The sequence below is a fragment of the Ursus americanus genome, chromosome 4 (assembly GCF_024610735.1).
Source record: "Ursus americanus isolate L20-20 chromosome 4, mUrsAme1.1.p, whole genome shotgun sequence".
Lineage (NCBI taxonomy): Eukaryota > Metazoa > Chordata > Mammalia > Carnivora > Ursidae > Ursus > Ursus americanus.
In genome coordinates this window covers 9032791-9060790 of record NC_142130.1, presented here as the reverse complement: position 1 = coordinate 9060790, position 28000 = coordinate 9032791, and the positions used below count along the sequence as shown (strand labels likewise).

Below are 28000 nucleotides of genomic sequence, written 5' to 3'. Positions count from 1 at the left end.
TTTATTATTTTGCTAATACATTTACCTACTACAAGAAGACATTTGAAGAGGGATCTCCCAGGACAGAGGAACAACACATGCTGTATATTTCCTCATGGAGAACTCCTTGTTTCTATTCCCAAATGTAGCTCTTACAGTCCTCATTACTTCTCATTGCTCCTGTTTTCTGAATCTAAGTAAGTCCCGCCCTGTCTTTCTCTCTCTTCTTTTCTTTCCTGTGTTCTTGTAAGTAAGACTGAAGAGAGAAGAACATTAGTTCTTTCATAAAAAGAAGGATGAAGTCACAACTAGATGCAAGATTAGTCAGTTTTGTCTGCCCAGTTTTGAGAGCTACCTCTGGGAAAAGAAAGGGAGCTTTTCTATGGTGAGTAATCCCATTTTAACTGTATAATTTCTTTTATATGGTAAATGGGCAAAACCATAACATTCTGCTTAGGGTACTTTTGAAATGTCAGTTTTTAAGTCTGAGAAATTAAAAGAGAGAAATTGAAAAGCTGGCTGCTATATGTGAAACAGGAAAGAAACAACTAACAGAGAAGATGGGAAAAGAAATAACCAAGAGAAAAGATGGCCATACAGCTGAATACCGAAGAAAGTGTATTACTCTTTCTTATAAATAGTTCCTCCCTAGCAGATTCTATTTTGTTTATTGTTTGTTTATTCACTCATCCAGTCCTTCACTTATACAGAAATGTATGTATTTAGCACCTAACAATGCTTTGTGCTTGGTACCGGGGTTATAGGGGTGACACCATTTTATGTAAACAAGTGGATGACACATTTGCAGTAAAAAGGATAATCATTCCAGCAAAGTTGTGCTCTTAAGCAGTGTAATGTAACCATTTCCATTATTTGTTATCTTTGTGTTTTCTCTTAGAATGCTGATTTGCATAAAATAGACTTGAAACTATTAGTTTTTACTCTTAAATTCATTTGTATAATTTCACTGTCTCTTCTAAGGAAGTTTCCACATTATTGCATTCTCTCCTTTCTTGGTTCCTTAACTCATTCCCTTCCCTGGTCCCTGGTTGGTTCTTTACCCTCAGTGGGAGAGTTTACTGAGTAGCCTGCTGTGCAGAATTTGGTAGATAGTAAGAACGTTTGAGGCTCAAGTAGGTGTTAGCGTTGGTACCTGCTAAAGCACCTGGTTTATACTGAGAGATAAACTATTATTTGTCAAGAGATTAGAGAGCAAGCTCATCATTTCAATGGGAATTTATGTTTTCTTATTAAAAGTGGAGACAAATCCAGTGATACCAAGATTTGAAGTTGAAATTACAAGTCAAGCAGTGTAATACATTTCAGCAGCACTGCAGTAGATTGACACTACAATCTTGTTTCAGTTCTTTCCTGAGTGAAAAATAAAAGTGTTTTGCATGTGCTTGGCAATTGAAGATTGTAAATTAGAATAAGGTACAGATGATAATGAAAGTGGTACTCTGGTACTTGAGAAAATATTTCTAAATTGTTACTCAAATGACAGAACATTGTATTTTATTTCTCTGTACCTGTACGAGAAGGGTGTATTATACAAAGACAAGTTCATGAGGTGTATTAACTAGTTAATGCAAACTTGTGATATGTGTGGCATGCTTTGAGGTAACATTGTCTTTTTTGTCAAGGTATGTTATATCTGAACTGATGAATCTACATTTTTCCTGACTCTTACTAATTATTTCTATAATAATATTTTTAGAACAAGAATTCCAAGTAAAGTGCTTTACCTGGATTTTGAATTCTTATTTTCAGAATGCCAAGAAATACTCTCTTCTTCAGGAGTGAACCCAAGACTACCATAAATAAATTTCATTTGTTTCTCAGCCTGGATTTCAGATACTCAGACCCACTGAGAACATAACTGTGACTATTAGAAGTAACATCTGATTTTATGTATTAATGCTAACTTCCTTCCTCTGATCAAATTCTAGGCTGCCAAGATATTGCGGATGAGTTCAGAGCACAGGAGATCGATGGACAGGCCCTTCTTTTGCTAAAAGAAGACCATCTTATGAGTGCAATGAATATCAAACTAGGCCCAGCCCTAAAGATCTGTGCACGCATCAACTCTCTGAAGGAATCGTAACAGGATCATGAGGCTGTGAGAAAACAGCACTTTTTACTCTTCTTAAACAGACCTGTGAGGTAAAGGCTCCAGGTGACCGAGAATGTTATCATATATTGTGCTGGATGGCCAAGCACGGTGGGGTCTCCGCATCAGCAGCTGGCATTTCTTCTACAGATATAATTCATCATACATTTTCATAATTAGCCAACATTGGTAAAATTAATTTTACAGGTTACATGCAACAACGAAAGACTGATATAGAGGGCCATGATATTTTTCAAAGAAACGTGTTATACTAGATAATTTTTTAAAGGTGATGTTTATCGTTAATATAAAGAAACCTTTTAAAAGTAATTTAATGATTTACATTTCTCCTCTTTTGATTCGGTTTTCTTATACATTTTTCTACCCTGTAAGTTTTCTATAGGTTGTCATGAGGGATATAATTTAGGAGTAATTTAGGAATAGTTTCGGAGTCCAGTGACTGAAATTGTATGCAATGAGATATCAGTGTGCATTTTAAAAAATATGTCTATCAGACAATTGCTTTGTCTATAAAAAAGGATTGCATTCTAGCATGAATAATACTCATCTGGAAGCCAGAAGAGTTGGTTTCTATTCCAAACTTGGCTAAGAATTTGGTGCGGCTAAGAAAGTTAGTTTTGCTCTTTGTTTTTGTATATTTAGAACAGTGGTTCTCAACAGAGGTCTGTTTTGCTTCCCAGGGGACATCTGACAATGTCTAGGGACATTTTGGTTGTCACAGCTTAGAGGGGCTGGGTAGGGTTGTTATTGGCATCTAGACCATGGAGGACAGGGGTGTTGCTAAATATCCCCCCATGCGTGGGACAGTCCTCCAAAACGAAGATTTATCTGGTCCAAAATGTCAAGTAGTGTCAAAGTTCGGAAAACCTCCTGTAGGAGTGATAAATGTTGCTCTTTTTTCCCCAGAGGGATATTTTGAAAAGATCAGGCACAATAAGGAATACATGATACGTGAAGTATTTCGGATAGCATTAATGTCCTGCTGAAGTATGCTCCCCAGTTTTATGCATACTAGAAAAAAGGGGAACAGTCCACTACATTGACTTGTAAAATAAGGACTAGCGTACAAATAATCTCTCAGAAAGTACAGATTCATATTAATTATCTTCAGTGTCTGCTCTCTGCACTGATGAAGGCATAATGTGATTATACCTTATGAACCAGTGCATAACCTTTGCAAGTAGTCCAGGCTTACTTGGCACGACAGAAGTTTGTAGTGGATATGTGGTTGGTCTTTGGATTTTTCTCTAACCTTGAACATGCTGGGTCTAGCTAGAATGCACATTCCTTTTTCCTTGATTAAACCCTTGCATGCTTCCTACAAAGTACCCACCAAGTAATATCTCTTGGATCATCAGACCTAATTTTGTATGTACATGTTTTAGGGAAAAAAATTTTAAAGCAAAAATTTTCACTGAATAGTGTCCTATCAGAATTACGACATTAAAACAGATTCGTTGTGGGAGCCATGAGAGCCTTATAGTCCTGGACATAAAAAAATTTGTTTTAATCTTTTTTTTTTTTTAATCTTTGCCACAGGATGGAAATGTTTTAAAATTGAAGGAATATACACAGATACTTGGCAGAAGTTCAGTAAGTGGGGAAGAGTCCATGGGTTTCAGTCGTTGTCACTGCTCTTTTCAAAAGACTGTGTTGAGCTAGTAGAGGACTAAAGATGTCATGAAAGACATCACAGATATTTATCTTTTGGCTTTGTGTACATTAGAGAATGTTGATTATTTTTATACAAAAATACAGCGGGTAATTTTTTTAATCTTTAGATGCCTCTTGTTTGAATGTATGCTTTGTGGGATTCTGTTGTGTAGTAATCTTTGAGAAAAGCTGTTTACTGATAGTTACGTGTAGGATTAGAATGTGTAATATAGTGTAAGGCTCATGTTCCAGACCTACAATAGCTTGTAGTCTACGTTACATATTTCTTTATATCACGTTTTTAATTATTAGATTAAAGTTTCAAGGACAGGTAGGTACTCTACAGTCGGTTTTCATTTGTTAGCAGTTATTCGTTATGACAGAGTTGTCATATGCTTGACTTCCCCCCTCATCTTGCAGTTTCAGAACTCAAGTATAGGCTAAGCATTAGTAGCAGATGGTCTGCTGTAGGGGGGCGGGTGTGGAGGGCACAGAGGAAAATCTCCCCTGGAATTAAAACTTTTTCATAGGTAATCCACAAGCAATTGATTATTTGGGGATAGAATCCCCTAGCAATAATGATTACTTCCCATAACTACGTCATCTATAGCCTTTAAGGTATTAACTTTGAACTATGTATAGGTTCTCCTTTTATTTTACTCCCTTTTCCTAATATCAGTCATTATATACTAACGGAAAGCCCCGGTGCCTAGCACTGTGTTAAATATCCAAGAAAGCTCTTATAAGAAGGGGGGTTTTCCATTTGATGAGAGCACCTTATAATCTTAAATCTTGTAATACTCTCGAAAGTAGTCCACATCTTCTCTTGTTCTCACTTAAAACATACCTAGAAAATATACTTGGTTTTTCAAATGAGCTATTTTATTTAGAAATGGCTTATCTGCTCAATTGGTAGTTTTCCCTGTTGATGCCTCTGTTTCTTTCTAGAGGATTTAACCATCTTAAAGTCAGCTTCAGTTATGTATGATGGATATGGACGATAACACTGGGTGTCCACCTCTCTCCTAAGTTCTAAGCACAGTTCTAGTATGATGTAGGTGGGGACAGTGTTATTTTCTTTTTCCTTCATGCTACTAATTGTTCTAGGATTTTCACTGAGAAGGAATGACAAAAAGGGGACATGGGAAGTTCCTCCTACTTTTGCTACCTAAGTTTGCATTTTTTGACTTCTTTAAACTGATGCACTCTTTTCCCATTGTGGGAAATAAAACCTACACGTTTCAAATTTTATTTGCTTTAAGCCATGTGTTCCTAAGAAAATAACACTGAGAGAGCTGGTTTGTAAACGTTTTTACATGACCTGGATTTTCATCAAGCCTTGTGTAGGCACGTGTCTGACAAGCTATGCAGCTTTCATATAATCACTACCGTATAAGGCAGAGTGCTATCCCCAAACCTGTCACTTTTTACGTGGCATATAATTATTTCCAGGATGATACTTTCAATTTGCTGTGGCATCGCTAAACAGATGTTTTTCTTAGTCTCAGCTTAAGGGCTGTCACATAGGAATAGAGAAGGTGGAATGGGGGGGAAAGACATGGTAGTGAAGAAGCTTGAGAATGGGAGAGGGGCAGACAAGAGACCTGCCACTTTGCTTATCCCACTTCAACACTGAACAAATTTCTGCACTTTTAAAGTTAATATTCATGATTTACCTAGTTTTAAATAGAAATGATTTTTTTAGGTAGCCCATTGTTTGTTTTTGTTTCCTAGTGTGTTTAAACACTTAGAACTGTATGAAGTAAGTATTGTTGTGCCCATGCCTTTGAATAATTTTTGACTTAGCTAATAATCTTCATATATCTAGTGTGAAATTATGGTCAGACATTTATTCAAATACCAGTGTGAGACTGAAATCTGTTACAGTGTTCTGTATCACAGACTTGTTCAGTTAAATGTTATAAAGTCCTGTTATTTGCATTTGCAAGCTTCTGGTACCATCACAGCATAAGTATGGTAGGAAGGCAATATATAGATTGTATACTCTTAGGTTGTGTTTACACGTGTGTAAACTGTTTCGGAAAGAATAAACTATTATAGATGGATGGGAATGATGCTATCCTCACAGCCATATTGAGTAGCTGAAATCCTGATTGGACACACTGTTAAAAAGTTTTAAAGACATTTTAAACTAGAACCATGTGATTATAGTTTGTGGTTTGAAGATCCTCACCCTTAATGACTGGCAGGAACACAGGCTGCCTGTGTGCAACCGGCACTGAGCCTGACCCGACAGCCTCAGAGGGCCTTGCTTACTGCTTTCCTCCCCTAAAGCCTGTTCTAGCCGGAAGAGAACTGTGGGAAAACTTCTTAGACACCTTTGTCTGAAAATCCTTAGATTTTGTAGTAAGGTTAATTTTAGGAAGGCAATTGGGGCAAGACTTTCTAATACCTAACGGTCATGTTTCAGTGAAACCTCTGGGCAGTGGAAACTGGCCCATCTATGCACAATGTTTAGTCTGTTTCCTGTATACCATATATGTAGCTGGGCCTTGAGGAAGGCTTTCCAGGGAGAAGGATAGGGAAGTGGAGGAAGAGACAAACAGGAGGAAAAGCATTCCAGACCAGGGGATAGTACAGTTAAAGGAGTGAGGTTGTATAGTATAGATATGACCTTCAGTTCAAAATAATACAGTGTAATGGCTGGATCCCAGTTACAGCAATAAGATTCACCTGTAATCATACTGGTTCTTTCAGTCTGTCAAGTGATTCTGCCCTTAGGAGGACTTCCTGCCCCTAACAGGACTATTAATAAATAGTTCCAATGATACATAAGTTAGTGATTTTTGACTTCAGAAAAAGGTGACAACTTGTATTTGGAGAATATCTGTCAAAAACTCAAAGGTTAATTGTTACAATTGAGTTATTGGAATTATAGAGGACAGTATCCATTTTCAGATACCACAGTTGAATCAACCTTGTAGATTGTTATAAAGGCATTTTAAGATAGTATTTTGTTAGGTTGTATCTAAGAATTGGATGACTAGAGCTATAGCTTTCTCTCTATGGATTTCAACAGAAGCCTACCTCTTATTTCTTTGATGCACAGTAGTGTGGATCATGAAATGAATGGTTTAATTCACATTCATCAATATTGGTATTTTATCAGTCTATTTAGAGCATTTGATTTCATCTTGAAGATTGTGATTCAATTTAGATAAGCACAAATACAGTATTAGAAAAATAAATATGCAATCTTGCTAAAGTTTAATTTCAACCTATTATAAGCTGTACATCTTAAAAAAAATTCTTTGGGAAGACATTCCTTTTTTGTTAGTTCATAATATGTACCACTATATAGTTTCCTTCATAGCAGCAATACAAGCCATTTCTTCAATAATAAAAAATGTTGAAAATTATATTACCTTCTTTGGAAAAAGTTTCCTAAATTTTTAAGAATTTAAAGTTTTACATATTTTTTAGAGCTTATTTAATCTATTCTAAAATAATACTATGAGAAAGCTTTTTTTGAAAGTTGTAAAGCACTAATACAAACAGCATCATTCTCCAAAGCACAGTGTTTGGCTTTTTCTGAACTTTCACTTGAGCTCACAGACATTGAAAGGGAGTGGTCTCCCTCCTCCTCAGTTCTGAGGCCCAGCTTCTCTAATGAAAACCCGTTCTACTCAAACCCATGAACACACACCTCTTAAGTGCCATGTTCATGGGACCCTTTAGGAAAGGTTTTCCATGAATGTTTCATTTTTTTCTTTTTTTATAGCTTGTGAACATTTAATTTTATTTAAAGATGACAATTTTAATCTCAGATGTTGGAGAAGAGGGTACATTAGAGAAGTATTTGTTCCCACTACTTTTGAAAAGTATAATTGCTCTCAGTGATATTGATGGCGTCAGTATGAATCCACAGAAAGAAAACCTGTACAAAGGTTTTAAAATGTATTGTTGAAGAGAAATCTAATGATGAATTTTAATTCAGAAAAAAGAACTTAATATAAATTTAAAATACTGTTATGCTAACATGCATAGTTTTAAATATAAGAGTAATTTAGTAAGTCCTTTTAGACCACCTATTTAAACTGACTCCAGTAATCTTCTTAAGGATTGATAGTAGCCATCATTTATTGGCTTAAAAGTTATGCTTTAGGGAATATTATCAGTGTTAAATCCATGTTTTGTGGAGCTTTAATTAATGGAGGTGAAGAAGTTGGTGTTTATGATAGTGGTGGGGCTGGTAGTGAAATAAACATCAATCTGTTTTAGAAAGGAGGAACTTTTTTTTAGTCTTGCCTCAAGCAAACCAGAAGGGTCCATTGCTTAAAATCTTTGTTTAGACTGTGTTGTTAAAGTCGTCTTTTGTTTTAGGTAGTACTAAATAGTCTACTTCAGTAGTAAATAATAGATGAACATAATCATTGAGTTAACATGATGAATGAAGATAAAACGCTGGTTGGGGGGCTGGGAGTTTTACTTGCAGTTGTGGACTTAGGGGCGAGTGACACCTTCAGCCCCTCCTTAGCCTTTAATGTGTTCCGTCTTCTGAATACACAGTATGGAGCCTCTACTACTCAAAAGGCTGATTTTGGTTTAAATCATCTTTAAAGCACCTCCCAGCTCGAAATCTGTGATTCTAGGCCACATAATGGCGTATTTTTAAAGTTGCTTCTACTTAATTCTCTTTCACTTTTTGATGGTTCATTTCATACTAAGAGTTTTTGCTGAAAGGTAATTGTTAAGCGTCCATTTCCTGGGTCGCCTGCAGTCTTTGTTCTCTTACGGATTAAAGTAGAGAAGGAAAATTGTACAGATGAGCAAATGAGGGCATTTTTCTAAATGCTTCCTACTAGTTAACCACTGAACATATGAACACATATGAACACTGTCATTCGTGCATCGATCCATTCATTTAGCAAACCATTTGAACACTTACTATGTGCAATGTGTGGTAGACATGACTTAAGGATCTGGTAATAAGTACAAACAAAATTCTAATTGTGGCTTTAAACGAACATGGACATTGTTATTTTTCCTTACTGTACTGAATGTGAAGTTGGAACTGAGAGGGAAATTTTTATGCACTGGGCAAATAAAGTATTATTACATTAGATGACATCTAAGGGGTCTGAGTGAATCACAGCACAATATTCCTCAAACACATTTCACGTACTAACCATAGTCAGTCATATACCTGATTAGGATACAAAATCAAGGGTCCCTGATAAGGATTTACATGTTGAGACTGTTGTGACAGCCCATGTTTCTCAGAATTATTGACACTTGACTATTCCAGAGGTGTTGCTATACAGGGTGTGTGGCAGAACAATACAGAAAGAAGCTGGTGCTGATTTACTCTGCTTTTTTAACTACAAAAGCTTTACACCCAGTATTGACAGTGGAGTAACTTTCTAAAACTGAAAAGTCTCAAAGGAGATCGCTAAACAGGTTTTTTTATTGTCTTTTGTTTATAAAGCAAGAAATTACACAAAATTTGTTACTACAAAATCTACTTTTTAGAAAGCACACATGTATTACATAGTAAAAGGGTTTCCTTTAAAATGCAGAACTGGTCAACGTAAAAGCATTCCATGCTTGAACTGACAGCTACTTGGGGAATAAATATCGAATGGCACTGGTTAATCGGGTGAAGTTTCCTTACCACTTGGGGTTCTGTGAAATCACGTTCTCACTCCCGTTGAGCAGCAGTACACATTAACATCACCTGATGCCAGCGCTCCCCGTGAAGATGCAAAGTGAAAATATCTTTTTTCCTCACCCCCTCAATATAAAAATATCTAATATTAAAAAAGACCTTTTATGCATCATAGTCGCAGCTTTTAAAGCAAGATGTCCCAATACATGTTAGATTAGAATCTACAACGGATTGAAAGTAGAACACTGACATCTGAGTAACCAGATAGTCTCGGCTTAAAAAAAATTTGCCATGGTCTTAGTTAAAATTTACTTTTAAAATGTTTTAATTTACCTAACTTTTCAAATATGTTATATCTATTGCATACTTTTTGTATATGTATTTTTAAATTTTAAAAAGCTAACGGAGTGTGCAAAGATGGTATAATTTTAGATGTCTGATTGCCAGTACACTTAATTAGATTCCCAGTCAACTCATTCAGAAGTCTGGTCTTGTTTTTTCCATTGGAAAAAAAAAAAAATGAGTTCTAAAAACTATCTTCAGAGTGAGGCGTGAGCTGTGGTGAAGGCTGGAGTTGTAGACACAGTGTGCAGAGGGGTACTGACAGGAGAGGCAAGGGTGGGCACTTCAAGCCTCTGTTAAATTACTGCTTTTGTCTTCTTCTTTAAAAAAAAGTTACTTTGTTGATTTAACAAAGGCAAATTGTATTTTTTTTTGATGTTTCAAGCACATGTTAACTGATTTTTAAATTCCTTTTGGTTCCCCCCACTGTTCTAAAAGAGGACTTTCATATTACTAAAACCTCAAAAGCTCATCTACCCAGGTTGAACAAAGCATCACCAAGGGGAAAGGAAACCTTTTTTACTTTTACAGAAAACAGATGTGTTAAGATTATGTATAGATGTATTCTTTCCATTGGATATTGTATTAGAGTCTCCTTACAAGAGATGAAATAGTTTTAGCACTCTTCGCGTTCCTAGGCTGGTGTCTATAGCTACAGTTTTAAAATGTATAACCTGAAAATGAAGTTAATTTTGCATTATGAGAGCACACCATGATCTATGTAAAAAGACTGTCCATTTGGTGTATTTTTTTAAAAAAGAAAGCACTTTCATATTAACAAGTAGCATGTGTATGAATTTTAGATGTTCATATTTGCTGTGTCTGTATTCAGTGAAGTAGAATTGAGCATTCAGATGTTTGTTGATGCAACATTAACTGTTCAACTAAAGCACCTTATACTCTGCTGCTTAAACTTGCTTGTAATTTGCACCTTTTGTTATCTGCACATTTTCACGTAGAATATTGTTGACATTGCCTCGTGTGGGTCTGGATGGAAGGTTAGTGGGCCTACAGGATCATTTATTTATATTGTTTATATTACAATAATATATTGTAGACCAGTTGTAACTTCATTTCTTTACAAATAAAAGCCTCTTCCATTTGGCTGGTCTATTGAATAATTTTTTTCTTTAAGCTTATGAGGGCTTTGAAATAGTTACAAAAATCTGCAGAGTGTAAATATCTTTACTAATTAAGTACAATATATTTTAAAGCATCTCAGTCCTAGGTAACGGCCAGTTAGAAAGTGGTACAGTCAGGGGGGGGTAACACCGAGAAGGAGGGGGCCAAGTTTGGAAATGGTGACAGGTTATAGACCGTGTAGTTCAACAAAGTGACTTCCGGTGACTCTGCCACTTAGACTGCTTTACTCTGGCAGTTCTGCCCATCAGCGGAGGTCTGGCCATGTCTGGAGACATTCTGGTTGGCATGTCTCGGGCAGAGGGAAGGCACGCTGCTGAAGACCCTGCAGTGCACAGGGCAGTCTCCCACAACCAAGAATTACCCTCCCCAGACTGTGAACAGTTACTTTTACAGTGTGATACACTGCCCATGTGATTATGATTTGACATGCAAGTATGTGACCTATAAGTTATAAATGAAAATGAACCTGGTATGTCATGGAAAGAGACCTAGTCACTACTCCCAGTTCTGTAAGGTGAGCAACTAAAACTTTTTTTCCAGGAATATCTGTATTAAAAAGAGAGATATATTTTTGAAAATTACCGACATTTAAATTGAGCTAATCTTCCCTTTATGTTAAAAGAATATTTACACCAAATAATTTTAAGAAAATGATTCTTGATTTTCTTGCTCTGAATTTAATAAAAATGTTTATTTACATTTGTATATTATTGGCAGGAGAATCTCACATTTACATAACAGCTTGCATCCATTAGTTTTTTGGGTAACATGAAATCAGTATGGCCAAATATTAACTGGTTTCACTTTGTGTTAATATTGGTAACACGCAGTGCTCTGAACAGGTGTAAAAAATTGTCTTGGAATTATTTTATTTTGTTTTTAATACCATAGCCCCAAAAGACACATTCTGCAAAGGTATGTAAGTTGGGGCCGGGGAAGGGAGCTTCAGTTCAGTTCAATCTTTGTAATTCCTCTCCCATTTGTAAAATTATGATTCTTACTGTAGTTGTCAGTTTTAATGAGTTTTAACATGGCAACATTAACAAATTATTATTGATATAGGCTTTTCACTTTGCTCAAGATTATGAATTGTAAGTGGAATGAAGCAGCATTTCCAGCTGACGAATGGATCCACAGGTAATGCAATGTCTCTTGAATTAAGCTTGTGACAATTAAACCAATAAACTGTAGCAATGAGAAAGCTATTGACGAAGTACAACCACGGAATGTTCATCTCAATATATGCTGGAATCTGTACTTTAAGTAAAAGGATAATTACTTGAAGTAGTACAAATGGTAACCAGGTACCGAGAAAACAGATAATGAACTTGGGCAAGAGCGTTTTTTTAGAGCTCAAAGTGTAACTACAGTGGGATGAAAAGGGAAAATATAGGATAGTCTCATTCATATAGGAAGTCATCCTAACAGCCTGTACCAAAGCAGTAACTTCTGACCAAGAGGTTAGAAAAGCCATAAATAAAATCCCCACCATGGCAAATGACAGCCAGTAACTCTGAGTGCTACTGTAGAAAGGACACTGGTAAGAATAAATACTCTGTGCCTTCAGGCTGTGGTAGACAGCTGGATCTCCCAAAACGTAAGCAAGGACTGAAATCCAAATTAAAATTACTATAAAGAAATAAAATAATTTTTGACACTTAAATGCAAGCTTTGTGGTTTTAGAGAAATTCAGGTAATAATCTATACAAGCTGTCAGGAAAACTGGATAATGCAGAAAGCCGTAAGTGAAAGAAATAATTTGAGTAAATAGGCAGATGTGGTATTTAGTAAACCTAATGCCTAAAAGCACAAAATCCCTGAAATAGAATATAATGGAAATGTTTACTAAAAGTAAAAGATCAATGAATGCTAGTGAAATGCAAAAATATTCCATAAAATTCTGGTAGATGATTTTTCTTCTCATTCCTAGTGTGAGGATATTCAATAATATTTTCCCAAGTATAATCAAGAATAGCAGACAGTTACCATCTAGAGGCTGATTTGCTTGATGTAACTGGTACTGAAAAGAGCAGTTCTCTGAAGAAAGAGCAGTCATGGTTTTAGCTGAATTGCAGAAGGTCTGCTGAAGTACATAGGATAAAACACTGCTTTACTGTAGCTTCCATCCCTGTAAGGAAAGATGAAAAGAAAACCTGATGCTATGTATGTTTTAAAGCTTTATTCTCGGGGCATCTGGGTGGTTTAGTCAGTTAAGTGTCTGCCTTCGGCTCAGGTCATGGTCCCAGGGTCCTGGGATCGAGTCCCGCATCGGGCTCCCTGCTCAGTGGGAAGCCTGCTTCTCCCTCTGCCACTCCCCTTGCTTGTGCCCACCCCGCATGTCAAATAAATAAAAATCTTTAAAACAAACAAACTTTATTTTCAAAGAACTAATTTAATTCAGTCACTTCCCAGATAATTACAGTTGATCCTTGAACAAGGAAGGAGTCAGGGGTGCTGACCCCTGTACAGTCAAAAATCTGTTATATAACTTTGACTCCCCCAGAACTTCACTGCTAATATAGCCTACTGTTGACCGGAAGCCCTACTGGTAAGTCAGTTAACACGTATTTTGTATATGTGTTACATATTGTATTCTTACAGTAAAGTAAGCTAGAGAAAAGAAAATATTAGGAAACCATAAGGCAAATACGTATATAGCACTGTACCATATTTATTGGACAAATCTGCATATAAGTGGACCTTTGCACTTCAAACCTGTGTTGTTCAGGGGCCCACTATATATAAATAGGAATTTATATTTCTCATAATACAGAATATGATCAGAAAGAATTAATGTGTACACTTTGGTCATTTTCTGAGACCCAGATGGTCCAGAACTCTCAGATCTATAAGCAAAATGTTACATATATTACTACAACTTCTGTCAAAGTACAGGTTTTAATAACTTGTAGAGATAGAAAAGTACTTTCAGCTACCAGAACCAAAACACAAAAATAGCAGCCTGACAAATACTCCTTAACGATCACTGATGGCTGTTAACCCAGTTTCACCCTGACTCCAGACAATGAGCATTATTACCGACCAGCTTTCTTTTTGTCAGTGAAGTTTATGATAGCATTTTGCTGCAGGATCATCATTCTGAAACTTGAAGATATAAAGCAGACGGTAAAGCTGAAAATACCGGGGACATAGCCAAAGGAAAGAACAAGATTTCGCTTTGGGACCTGATCTTTCAGATATGGCACCCGGACAGATGAGGGAGTCCAGGGAAGGAACAGTGGTTGAGTATGGATATCAGAGAACATTAAGAACTGCTAGGTAAAGGCAAAGGAATAAGAGTTAAGGCTTGAGGGACTAAGGCATTTGGAGGGAGTAGTAGATGATGATGAAAAAGGTCAAAGGGGAAGAAATGAGAAAAAGGACGATGGAAGGAGAGGCACCTGGCTAGCTCAGTTGGTAGAGCTTGCGACTCTTGATTTCAGGGTAGTGAGTTTGGGCCCCACACTGGAGGTAGAAATTACTTTAAAAAAAAAAAAAGGATGGAAGGAAGTTCAAGAAATTTATCATTAAAAAAAACACACGGTTGACCAAAAGTTGTTTCTGTAGGACTGTTCCACCACAGTGTTTATAAATAATGAAATACACAAATGTCAACAACTGGGAGATGGGTTAAAAATAATACAGGGTATATCCTTATGATACACTGTTAAGGCAACTACTAAAAATGCTTCTCCAGATAGGAGGAAGACTGTTTTCACTCTTTCTCTTCTGTACTCATTAAATGTTAAGCCTAATGAATTTGTTACATGTTAAAAAATACAAATTTCTACAGTATGTTAAGTGAATTGCAGGTTACAGAATTCTGCCGCAACATCTAATTATTAAGACATTATACACATACAGAAAAAGACTAAAAGGGTACACATCGAGTTATGAATATAGTGTTACAGCGTTCTCTGAATTTCTCAAACTTCAAGGAAAAAAGTAAGGGAATATCAAGTCTGAAAAGTAAAAAAACTGAATTTGCCTGAAACCAGATAAATGAGGATTAAATAATTTCAAGGGGGTCATTGACGACATTGTCTGACGGTAAAGAAAAAAGATCAGGGTGAGGGAAGGCTATCCGTTCTCTCGACAGACTGAACCTAACTTGAGTCTTTCCATGTTGAGAAGAAAGTTGAGCTTCCTTGTTCATCTTTCCATTGTCCAACTTTAGCAAGACTCCTGCTAAGTGAGGTTAGCCAGACTCTGTCATCCTCGGAATCTGACCTCCTTCAATATCGGATTGGGTTCCTTATCTAACCACACCATCTTCCACTGATGACCTATCACCCTCTCCTGCCTTTAGCAAGAATCCCTTATTATCCCTGATGTTTCCTCAATAATATTCTACCCGCTAACCTCCACCTTGCTCCTTGGCTATAAATTCCCACTATTCTTTGTTGTATTCAGAGTTGAGCCCAATCTTTCTACCCAACTGCAGAATCCCACTGTGGTGGTCCCTACAGCTGGTGCAAGGGGCCTGGGTAAGTCTGCCTTACTGTTCTTGAGCAAGGGGCATGAATAATTTTTTCTTTAACATACTGTCGTGGCTATAAATCTACCATGTCATAAGCTGACTTACTAAGGTACACAAATTATGTATTTACACACACACACACAGACAGACGTGTATATATGTAAAGACAGTTACCAAAAAATCAGTTAATACCTACTTTCATAACTATAAAAGAACCAATGAAACAAGTTCTTTTGTATGCTCAATTTTCCCCCCAAATTATATATAGTTTAAATTACATAGTTTAACTTGACCCTTTCCCAAAAAGTTCCATTCAGATTTGATGTACAAAGGATTGACTCATGGCTACCACCTCGACAAATGCCACTGGCTTTATAAGTGGCGGTGTTTGGATAAGGAAGCCCAGATAGAATGATAATATATGAAGTCTTCCTTGTGCCAAAAAAAAACCCAGGCTGTTTTAAATAGCCGATGTTGGTTTGGAAGGGCTGTGAAGAGGGTAAATAGAGTAGGTTCATATTTATAAAGACCCCCATTCTAAGAAATGTATCTTTAGGATACAAGAAACAGAATTATCTGCATCCTTTATAACTCATCCGAAACTAAATAAAGCTAAGGAACCCATTTTAAGTGGTAAGCATCCAAGGGATCTTTCCCGAGTTCCCACTACCTCACTGGCTCTCAGAGAGGGGCCGACTGGAAGGACAGAAAAGCACGCTAGTCCCTGGAAGAAGAAAGTCGCGAGAAGGACGATCTGCCATGGCCACCAAGGCACCAGCCAGGAACCTCTTTAGGAGAGGAGTAGAAGAATGAAGACAAGTTTGAAATGGAACACGTAAGAGAATCAGAAAGCTGTAAGAAACTAGAGATGAGGGGGAAAAGGCCCTGGGAAGATATGCAACTCGAGGCAATTTAAGCAACCAAAACGAAGTATATTGGAACAAGAGGTTCTAGTCGTTTTACACCAGTTCCTGAATATCGTGATCCTGGAAACCATTCAGAACTTTCTCGTGATACCAATTTTACACCACGCTTCCCCCATAAACCACTGAAAGTACTCAAAATTCCAGTATTTTGTTCTTTAAACAACCTCCCAAGACAAGAAATCCGTTGACAGGCTACCTGTCCTGAATTTTCCTTTGAAAAACGTTCACAATAACTGCAGGGGTCCAGAGATTTATAAGATAATGGCTCTTTCCCTGAATGATTTTTTAAAACTATGTATGAATCGACTCATATGTTTCATATACAAAGTGAGTAGTTAATGTGGAAGTCCTTTTAAGGCATATTTGGGCTTTTTGATCTGGCCAGTTTAGAAGAATTAGCAGGAAACAAACCATGATTTCTTTTCACTGATCCAGTCTCTGGGTTCCTGTTTAAATCAGGGGCACCTGGGTGGCTAAGCTGGTTAAGCATCTGACTCTTGATTTCAGCTCAGGTCATGATCTCAGGTTCCTGGATTGAGTGAGAGCCCTGTGGCCCTGTGTCAGGCTCTGAGCTCAGCAGGGACTCTGCTTGTCCCTCTCCCTCTGCCCTCCCCCTGCCTCGAGTTCTCTCTCAAATAAACAACAACAAACCCAATTAATTCTTAGCAACACATGACACTTAACATACTTACTCGGCTTTCTGCAGGTCTGTCTTGACTGATCATCTCAGTCGTACTGCCTTCAGTGATCTTACTTTTGGTACCCGGCATTCCAGAATGCCATGTGACTAAGCTCTGTGGGAGACAGAAAACATAAATAACCACCATTAACAGCAGTCATAGTGGGAGTTCACCGTAACTAACTGGCTCCAACTCTGCTTAGAAAAACTGTAACTTTCTGGGGGATTAGAGCCACTAATTAACTGCCTATGTTCTTTTCTTCCAGGGAAGGGAAGACAGAGGATACATTTAGGTTGAAGCCCCCGAAGACCCTAAGATACGTGTACATATCACACGGCATCTATTTAAAGAAGTCCTGCTTGCATTGCAGTTTTTGCCCTGGGGCTTCAGAGTCTAAACCAGTAGTTCCCAAACTATTTGGTTTCAGGACCTTTTGACACGTGCTGCATGTAACATAAGTAACATTTTTTTTAATGGAAAATTACTGTATTTTCCCAAAAAGAAACATTTAGCGAGCAGAGTGGCATTTTTTCACATCTCACGAACCGCTCTGGTGCTCAGCTTGACGGCAGGCAGTGAGCTTCTCCTCTGCGGTCAGTTGTGCCATCGTCCACAAGGTAGCTTTTGCAAAGTCCTGTGTTCCATGATGAGAGTTCGAGAATTCAAATACATAATATTGTACTCGGAGCTGTGTTATGCCATCTCAGGTTTTCCAGAACCAAGTGCATTCAGCAGCAGTATGTCAGGAGCGGGGTAACATCCCGGTCTCCTCTCGTATGGAAAACGGAACGAGCACTGTAGCTAGACTCGCTGATCCCAGTGAATGGAGAAAACCTATCGTAGAAATAACGGACTGAGCCTTGTTCGTCAGGGGTTTGCATACCTTTTACCTAGTAACCCTTACACCAATCCCAAAAGGTAGCGATTTCTCCCCACGCGGAAACAGGAGCGGGGTAAAGAAGCGCATCTCCCAAGGGTAGATGACTGATAACGCTGGAGCCGAAGTTCAAGCTCAGGTCTGAGTTCAAAGCCCATATTCTTCACTAAGTTACATTATGGCTCAACTCACAACTGGAGATGTAGAAAGGGACCCAAATTATGTACGTGAAAAAGTTCTGAAAAGGTAACATCCAATAAAAGTGACTATGTTGATTACTGATACCCAAAGGACTGGAACTAATCTACGTGGATAATGTAATTTTATTCCTTTAAAAGGTAACTGTAAATAAACTTTTCAAAATATGGTCCTTGCTTGATGATATGTCAAAGTTCAGTTAAAAAAAGCAAAAAGTCATTCAACTGACAACTTTTAAAGAAACATGTTTTCATTCATTTACATAGTATAATTAAATCCAATATAGAAAGTTAAAATATAGGAAACAGGTTTTTATTTAACTTGTTTTTAAAAATAGGTAACATAATTTACATGGTATAAAAGTCAAGTTATAGAAGTGTATGCTGTGAAAAGTATTCATCCTGCCCACTCTCTCAACACTCCTTACCCCCAACTACTCGCTATCCAGTCCAGTTCCCTCCCTAGATAAAACCATGATTACCAGTTACTTGTCTATCTTTCAGAGATACTCTAAAGCAAGGTTTAAAAAACAAACAAACTTGAAATTTCCATGTTGTTAAGGCAGTTAGCAAAGGATTCTTGATCTGCCCTTTCCCAAGTCTCATTCGTGTACTGATAAAATCACATAAGAGCTGCAAAAGTAGAGCACCCCAAAATAGGAGTCAATGATCAGTCAGATCAGGAGTAATTCCCACCAACCCCAAACATGAGGCTGGCCATGAGGAAGGTCAGCGAGGCCAGGCAGGAAGACAGGAAGTAAGGATGATCCTGGAGTAGGGGGAGAGGTGAGCTCTTTTTCCTGGAGTGTAGAATTACAGTGCTCACTCCTACCTACTTCGCTGCTTCTATGCCCACGTGGACATTTCAGTTCCTTGACCCTTAAAATTAGGTGGGCCCATGATGTGGCTATTTCTAGCCAAAAGGTTATGAGGCCAAAGCATTTAATTGCAGAGGAGAGCCCCTTCAGTGTTCTCTTCTCCTGCCACAGGAAATAAAGAGGCCATGTGTTCCCGATGGTACAGCTCAAGATGGTGGAGCCTCTGTCAGCCTGGGTCCTTGAGTGACTGTAGGACAAGGCCCCTGATGACTCACAGTGGATGTATGGTGTAAGCAAGAAATAAAAGTCTGTCGTATTACGCTGTAAGGATTTGTGATTATTTCTTATGGCCTATCCTAACTAACACATTTCCATAGAATTTGAAAATTTTCAACAGCATGTATTATTTATATTATCAGAATTTTAAAAAGCTATAGTAGAAAACAACTTTGAAAAGCAACAGTGCAAATGTCAGAAAATGGGTAAAATAAAAGCCCACTTTTAATTCCCAATACATTAACTGCTTTTGCATTGTTTTGTTCTGGTTTTCTTTACATTTGTCTGTTTTGGAAAAGAAGGTCTCAATTCAATGACCTAAGTTTCCACCTTAAAAAAGGGCGAATTAAACCCAAAGTAAGCTAAAGGAAGGCTCTAAGAGCAGAAAACAATGAAGTTTATAAAAGAAACAGAACAGCCAGTGAACCAAAAGCTGGTTCTTTGGAAAAACAACAACAACAACAACAACAACAACAACGAATTGATAGAACTTCAGCCAAACTAAGCAAGAACCTACCAAAATTAGGAAAGAGAGGACCTCACTACAGATCCTACAAACATTAAAAGGATGATAAGGGACAGTTATGAATAATTTTAATAAATGAGACAACTGTCACGGAACATAAATTTCTGGAGGGACACCACCAAATCTCAGTCAAAAAGATCCCGAACAATGTCTGTGAAACTCCTTTTGCACTTAAACACCTTCCCACAAAGAAAACCTCGGCTCAATGTAGATGAATTCCACTAAACATTTAAGGAGGAAACACCAACCCTGAAAGAAAACAGAAGACAGAAACACCTCCTAACTTCTTTTACAAGACCAGAATCACCCTGATACCAAAAGCAAAAGCATTTCCAGGAAACTAAAGGAGAAAAACCGTATGATCATCTGAAAGCATTTAACAAAATCCAACATGATTAAAGCTTCCACAAACAACGAGAGGGAACTTGCCAACCAGATAAAAAGCGGCTATGAAAAACCTAAAACCTACATCTAACCTCATGCTTAGTGGTGAAAGAGTGGCCATTCCCCCCTAAGATCCACCTTCACTCCTCAACATAGTTTGGACACCCTATCCAGTGCAACAGGCCTTAAGGGGAAATAAAAGGCATGAAGACTAGAAAGAAAGAAGTAAAACCGTAGTCATGGGTCATGTACTTAGAAAATCTAAAGAATCTATAATAAATCTAAAAGTAACAATTTAGCAAGATTGCAGGTTTTTAAAAAATCATATTTCTAGACAGTAGTGATAAACAATTGAAAAATGAAATAACATTTTATTAGCATTAAAAATATGAAACATTTAGGGATAAATTTGACAAAAGCACAGGCAAGCACAGTGTTCTGAAAATTTTAAACAATATGGGAAAAAATTAAAGATCTAAATCAATGAAGATATATATCATGGGTTGGAAGACTCAGTATATTTTTTTGTTGTTGAAACTGGCAAGCTGATTCTACAATTTTTATGGAAATGTAAAGGACTGAGCAGAGCCAAAATAATTTTTTTTTTTTAAAGATTTCATTTATTTATGTGACAGAGAGACAGCCAGCGAGAGAGGGAACACAAGCAGGGGGAGTGGGAGAGGAAGCAGCAGGCTCCTAGCGGAGGAGCCTGATGTGGGGCTCGATCCCGGAACGCCGGGATCACGCCCTGAGCCGAAGGCAGACGCTTAACGACTGCGCTACCCAGGCGCCCCCAAAATAACTTTTAAGAACTTGGGGCGCCTGGGTAGCGCAGTCGTTAAGGCGTCTGCCTTCGGCTCAGGGCGTGATCCTGGCGATCCGGGATCGAGTCCCGCATCAGGCTCCTCTGCTGGGAGCCTGCTTCTTCCTCTCCCACTCCCCCTGCTGTGTTCCCTCTCTCGCTGGCTGTCTCTCTCTGTCAAATAAATAAATAAAATCTTTAAAAAAAAAAAAAAAAAAGAACAACAAAGTTGGAGGACTTATACTACCTGATTTTAAGACTTGTTATAAAGGTACAGAAAGAGGGAAGAGGGGTGGTATCAGCATAAGCATAGTCTATAAATCAGTGAAACAGACGAGGATCCAGAAATAGACCCATATATTTATGGTCACTTGATTTTCAAAAGCAAGGTAAGTCAATGGGGGAAAAGGACAGTCTCTTCTAAAAATGATGCTGGAAAGTGGATATCCATCTGGGAAAAATTACAGCACATCATACACAAAAATAAACTCAAAATGTGTAAGATTAAATGTTTGTGTGTATGTGTGTGTATGTGGAAATGGGTGAAATATGTGGTGGGGATTAAGGAGTGCACTTGCGATGAGCAGTGGCTGTTGTATGGAAGTGCTGAAATCACTATATTATATACCCGAAACTATTACTATACCGTATGTTAACTAGCTGGAATTTAAATAAAAACTTAAGACTTAAACATTTAAAAAACTTAAAAATGTAGACATGAAACTGAAATTTCTGGAAGAAAGAAGAAAATTTTTGTGATCCGAGGCAGGTGTATTTGATTCCTCGGCCTGCCGTAACAAACTAACCACCGGGGGGCTCAAAACAACAGTTTATTCTCACGGTTCTAGAACCCAGAAGACCAAAGTGTCAGCCAAGACACACTCCACCGAAGGCCCTGGAGGAGAACCCTTCCTCATTTCTCCCAGCTTCTGATGGCCGCTGGCAGTCTGTGGCTTGTGGCAGCACACCACCGATCTCTGCCTCTGTCTTTATGTGGCCTTCTCCTCTTTTGTAAGAGCACTATTGGATTTAGGGTCCCCCTCAATCCTATATGACCTCACCTTAATTACATCTGCAAAAACCCATTTCCAAATAAGGCTGCATTCCAGGTGGACAGGAATTTTGGGGGGATCCTAGTCAATCCACTAGAGTAAGCACAGCTTTTCTTAGGCCATCCAGGTACATATACACAAATTGAAAAATTGGGCTTGTTAAAAAAGAAATACTTCTCTTTAAAAGCATAGTTAAGAAAAAGAAAGGGAAAGTTACAGATTGGGAGAAAATATGATAACTGTGTGACCAATGACTTGAATCCAGAATGTAAAAGGACTCTTACAACTCAGTGAGGCAATTAGCCTGTTAGAAAAATGGGCACGAGATTTGAACAGACACACTGAACAGACACAAATGCAAATGAAAACCACAAGGAGACGCTGCTGTGCGCGCGCGAACAGTAAAGTTCGGAAGACTGAGCGCGCACGTGCTGGCAGGGAGTAGGGCGAGAGCTCTCGGCACCGCGCGCGCGGGCACGTCGGAGCTTTCTGACCGTGCCCAACGTCCAATTACCATTCCATCCAGTAACCCCACTCCTACCATTTACCCAAGAGAGGTGAAAACAGATGTCCCCGAACTGGTACACAACTGTGTAGCAGCTTTATTCACCACGGGTCCACACTGGAAATGTCTCACAGGTCCACCAACAGGACGAGGAATAGCCACATTGTGTTGCACCCGCAGAATGTACTTCCCAGCAATACAAAGGAATGAATAAAAAGGATATGTGCTACACTGGGGTAAACCTCCGAAATGTGCTGAATGAAAAGAACCGGACACAAAAGAGTACAGACGGCAAGATTCCACGGAATTCCAGAACAGCAAAACAAACCCACAAGCCAGGCGGACTGTCAGTGGACATCTGGGGCCAGGTTGGGGCAAAGGCACACCAGGGAACTTCCGGGAGAGAGGCAGATGCTCTGTATTTGGAGTGAGGTGGTGGTTCAACGAGGGAGTAGCTCTCACAACTCAAGCTGTGCCCTGCAAGTGAGGGTATTTATTTTTAAGGACGTTCATCTCACAGTAGTGGACATACAAGTGACAGCCCAGAATTAATTTAGATATCCAACAATAAGAAATTGGCTGTGTAAATTATGATACAGCTTCCAGTGAAAGATGGCATTTTGAATAAATGCAATTACCTCTACTCGCTCTCATAATGCCACGAAACTACTAGTAAATTGAATTTGTACCTGATCCGAAAATGAACAAGCAAACCTAATTTGTCCCATGTGAGGACACTAGGGAACCAAGGCACTATGTTTTTAAACCGGTAAAAATAGGAAACAAGCATTTTTTTCTGCCTTTTCTTTTTTTTCCTTTTTTTTTTTTTTTCCTTTTAACTGTGCCACTAGGTGACAGAATAGTAAGTGAGGGGATGTTTACTTTTAGAGAAGCACTCTGATAAGTGAATAAGGAATAATAAAATCTGAAAACCACCATCCGGTAACTCCTGACGTGTTAAGGGAAGCAGCCAGTGATGATCCGTAGCTACAAACATCCGAAGGGACAGAAGGAAGGCTGCACCACCATCTGTGAAGCCGACTTGCCCAAAACAGAGCCTGACCAAGCCTGGAGACTCACCTACTTACTTACAAAAGAACACGTCGCACTGCCCCCGGAGACGCAGTAAGCAAAATCCAGGTGGAGGCCACCTCTCCAGGACAAACAGCTCGTATGTTCAATAAACTGCATCGATAACAAAAAACCAAGCAAGACTTCAGATACATCAGCTAAGTGCACTGTGTAGAACTCATCTGAATTCAGCGAAACAATTCCACTTACGGGGCGCCTGGGGGGCTTGGTTGAGCGTCTGCCTTCAGCTCAAGTCATGATCCCAGGGTTGGGGGATTGAGCCCCACATCCAGCTCTCTGCTCAGTGGGGAGTCTGCTGCTCCGTCTCCCTCTGCCTGCCGCTGCCCCTGCTTGTGTGCTAATAAATAAATAAAATCTTTAAAGAGAATTACACTTATAAGACAACTGGAAATTGGAACACTGCCTAGAAATTTGATGATATTAATGAGTTATTAATTTTTGGCATTATAATGGTATTTTGTGATGGCTGAACTGCGGTCCCCAAAATTCATATGTTGAAGCCCTAATCTCCAGTACCTCAGAATGTGACTGTATTCGAATATGAGGCCTGTAAAGAGACAATTGAAATGAGGCCACCTGGGACCTAATCCAATCTGACTGGTATCCTTCTAGGAAGGAGAGATTTGGACACACACAAGAGACCCCTGGGCTGGGTGCACACAGAGGAAAGGCCACGCAAGGACATGCCAAGCAGGCGGCTACTGCAAGCCAAGGCGTGCAGCCCTAAACAACTTCTTCGGTAATTCAAAAAATGTAAAAATACGTACTGAGATATTTACAGATGAGATACATGCTCTGGAATTTGCTTCAAAATAACACAGTGTATGTGTCTGGCTGGGGTGGGTGTTGATGGGAGTATGGATGGGGCAGGATCGACCACAGGTTAATGGTTATTCTATTTATTTGCATGCATGTCTAAAATTTTTAATAAAATTTTTAAAGGGAAGAACTTCCAATGACAAAAGAATTTAGAGCAGACACCAGGAAAAAAAAAAAAAAAAAGTCCAGAGGCTGGAGAACGAATGGATGAATGGCCAGTGACTTAGCATCTTGCTACGTAAAGTGCGGTCTGAGGAGCGGAGACATAAGCATCACCTAGGAGCTGCTCATAAATCCAAAATCTCAGGCTCCGACTTGGACCTACTGAATCACTCTGCATTTTATTTATTTATTTTTAAAAAGATTTTATATATTCATTTGAGAGAGAGAGCACAAGCAGGGGGAGAGGTGGAGGCAGAGGGAGAAGCACACTCCCTGGTGAGCGGGGAGCCTGATGTGGGGCTCGATCCCAGGACCCTGGGATCATGACCTAAGCCGAAGGCAGACGCTTTGCCATCTGAGCCACCCGGGTGCTTCTCAATGTGCAAATTTTTAATAAAATGCTCCAATGAACCACAGACACTGATAATAGCCTGAAGAAAGCTAGCAGGCAAGCAGGCACAGTCGCAGCCTAATTTCTACCTCCGGGCCCCCAAAAGGCTCAGGAATTGCTGGCTCAGGTAACTCTGGAAAGGGATGCAAAGGTGGGGCTAAAACCAGGACTGTGGCAAATGAAAAACAATTCGATCCCTGATCCCCTGACTTGGTGCAACAGATGACTGCCTCTCCATGGAATAAGAAGGGAGGTTTTCTCCTCTGGCAAGAGTAAAACGGATGGTCTCTGGACTCTAGAAAGAGTCGAGAATGCAGGGATACCATGCCGAAAAAGAGGGAGACCAAGGCAAAATACACATGGTAAAAGCGGAGACCTCTCCAGCCTTCTTTTCCTCACTTGGATTTTAGAGATTCCATCATCACAAAAATACCTAATGATACTGACCTTGAGTCTTCCCTAAGGAAACAACCTAGATAATGCCCTGTTGGTCAATGTGACCACACATCCAAAGATCATCAGACATTCAAGTAAAATCTCTACTATGAAAAGTCAAAACCACAAGGAGAAAAAGACAACTTGGAGGAAAGAGATGCAATCAATGTTAGAAGAAAACTGTATTCAGAAACGTTGTTTTCAAGGAGGAAAATACTACCTCCATGAAACAAGGAGAGAGGCTATTTACAATGACAACAACAGAAAACAAGAAAGCACTCTTGGAAAATAAAAGTATGATCATGGCAGAAATGATAAGCTGAACATAAGAGTTAGAGAATTCAGGAAATTCCCCCTCCCCCCCCCCCCGGCAAAACAGAAAAAAATAAAGGACAGAATTAGAGAACCAAACCCACAGGTGCAAAATTTCAATAATGGGTGTCACAGAAAGAGAATGAACTAGAGGAGAAGAAATCAAAGAAAAGGCTCTAACATTTTCTAGAACTGGTTTTTCAAAAGTAAAAGAGTCCATCAGTGCCCACCTTGATGGAAGAAAACAGAGATACATCACTGGAAATTTCAAAACAGTGGTAACAAAGAGATTACCAGTTTTTCCAACAGAAAAACAAAACCAAAAACAACAGGTTTCATTCGAAGAAATGAGAGCTGGGGTGGATGTCTTGAAAACAGGTAAATTAAGGGAAAGAATAAAGCATTTACCCCACTCCATATGAGATGTACCACTGGACAACCAAGCAGCAGATGGCGGGGAGTAGCTCTTTAAAGAGTGTTCTGACTTGCAAAATAAAAAATAAGCTGTAGACTTAGAATTCCATCATTTTGCAACCAGCTCTTCTTCCCCAACCTCCCACCCATGAATTAACGGTGTACGCCTGAAGCAACTATTACCACCATCATCACAACGGGAGAGAAACCAGACATTCTGTGTCTCCTACAGACTGACCCTGAGTCTGATAAAAATCTCCGGAAAGAAATACAGAGGACACAGACTGGAAGCAACCCAAATGTCTCTCCACAACTGACTGGACGAACAGTGGTGTAGCCACACGATGGAATATTACCCAGCAATAAAAAAGGAAGAAAATATCAAAACTTGCAACAACGGGGATGAATCTCAAAATAATTATGCTGAATGAAAGAGGCCAGGACAAAAGAAAAAAAAAGAATGCACGATTCCATTTATGATTCCATTTATATAAAATCTTAGAAAATACAAACTTGCCTCTCATAAGGAAAGCAGACCCTCAGTTGCAAAGGAGATAGGGCGAGGCAACAGGGAGAAATTACAAAAGGGCACAAGGAACTTTTGGGGGCTGACAGTTGTATTTAATATCCTGATGCTGGTGATCTTTTCAGGGGTGCAGATATATGGCAGAAGATATCATGCTGTGCAGAGTAAGTATGTGCCATTTATTGTATGTTAGCTATACTTCAGTAAAGCTGGTGCTACCATGAGCGTGTAATCAGCAAAAGTCACACTGTGGAAAATTCTGAAGGTCAAATGGTTCAGTTCTTCAATAGAATAGGGGAAAGGGGAATGGACAAGTAATCTACAGGGCAAAAAAGAGACACAGACATCTCAGGGGCACCTCGGGTGGCTCAGTCGGTTGAGTGTCTGAATCTTGATCTCATTTCAGGTCTTGATCTCAGGACTGTGAGTTCACCCCATACTGGGCTCCACACTGGGTGTGGAGCCTATTAAAAAAAAAAAAAAAAAGACATCTCAAATATTTTTTTTTAAAGAGTAAGACTAAAGTCTCCAGGGATACACATTCGGGTGATAAAACGATCTTTCAGAAATACAAGAGCATGACTGCTCTAAGAGCTGTGTTACTTTGGGGGGAAGGGGCTGGGAATGGGAGAGGCCACGCGGAAGGGCTGTATGGGCAGAGGCCTAGCTCTTTATCTGAGCGGCAGTTACAAGGGTGTCCACCTTATAATCCATTAAGCTAAACATCTTTGTGCACAGCACCCCATGTAAATTAGAGCAGGGCATATAGCTAGGGGAGAAATTTCTAGGAGAAGATGGACATTCCAAACACCTTTGAGTGTACTTGATGAGACGGACAGAATAAGGAAGAGCTTACAGTTGAATTAGTGATAAATGTAAAGAAAGAAAGAAGAAAAAAGACAAAAGGGAAACAAACATGTCGTTGGGGAAAGGAAATGCAAGTGTAATAGACACACAACACTGGCTGGCTGTGGATGGTTTTTGCAGAGTCCTACTGATGGTAACACTGGACAGCGCTCCAAACGTGATTAGACCAGAGTGACGGTGGTAGCACGGGGCCTGGGAAGGGTGCACGGGTACAGAATGGCGGTAGTGGGGCTTCCCAGCAAGACACAAGAGGCCTGGATAAGCACCTTCCCTTCAGGAAGTGAACAGCTAATGCTCCGAGTGAGAAGAGCAGAAGGTGTAACCAGCGTGGTACCAGGTATGAGGGTGAATACCGTCAGCGAAAGGACCGAAGTTGCCTGTGAGGAGCAGGCAGAGAGGGGACTCCTTTTTTTTTTTTTTTTAAGTCCTGGAATAAGCCTGTGACCCCCAATGAGGTAGTCCTTTGAACAATGTACCTTTGTTACTTGGGTGAAAATTAAAGTTATATTTGAAAATGACAATAAGGAAATTTTACTTTACAACAAAATTCTGTATTTCACCGATTTTTTTAGGGCACACTGC

The 28000-nt window shown here is 39.1% G+C and overlaps 2 protein-coding genes across 9 annotated transcripts in view; one reads left to right on the top strand and one right to left on the bottom strand.

Annotated features, from left to right (window-relative positions):
- The window catches only part of PHC3 (polyhomeotic homolog 3), a 77772-nt gene extending 66934 nt beyond the window's left edge, over positions 1–10838 (top strand). For all 6 annotated transcript variants that reach the window (XM_087861387.1, XM_087861386.1, XM_087861385.1 and 3 more), the window contains one exon: positions 1929–10838. In XM_087861387.1, the coding sequence (XP_087717513.1) occupies positions 1929–2083 (155 nt within the window). In that variant the 3' untranslated portion in view covers positions 2084–10838. The remainder of the gene's footprint in view (positions 1–1928) is intronic.
- Positions 1–28000, bottom strand: part of GPR160 (G protein-coupled receptor 160) — a 59302-nt gene that overhangs the window by 3091 nt on the left and 28211 nt on the right. For 2 of the 3 annotated variants that reach the window (XM_045788627.2, XM_045788626.2), the window contains 2 exons: positions 16976–17077; positions 12864–13005 (listed from right to left, as the gene is read on the bottom strand). Coding sequence is in view for 2 of the 3 variants with exons in the window: in XM_045788626.2 (XP_045644582.2) it covers positions 17034–17077 (44 nt within the window). In the remaining variant the exon portion in view is untranslated. Of the gene's footprint in view, positions 1–11549; positions 13006–16975; positions 17078–28000 lie in introns of those variants that run through there. The other variant, XM_087861388.1, reaches the window with a different exon arrangement.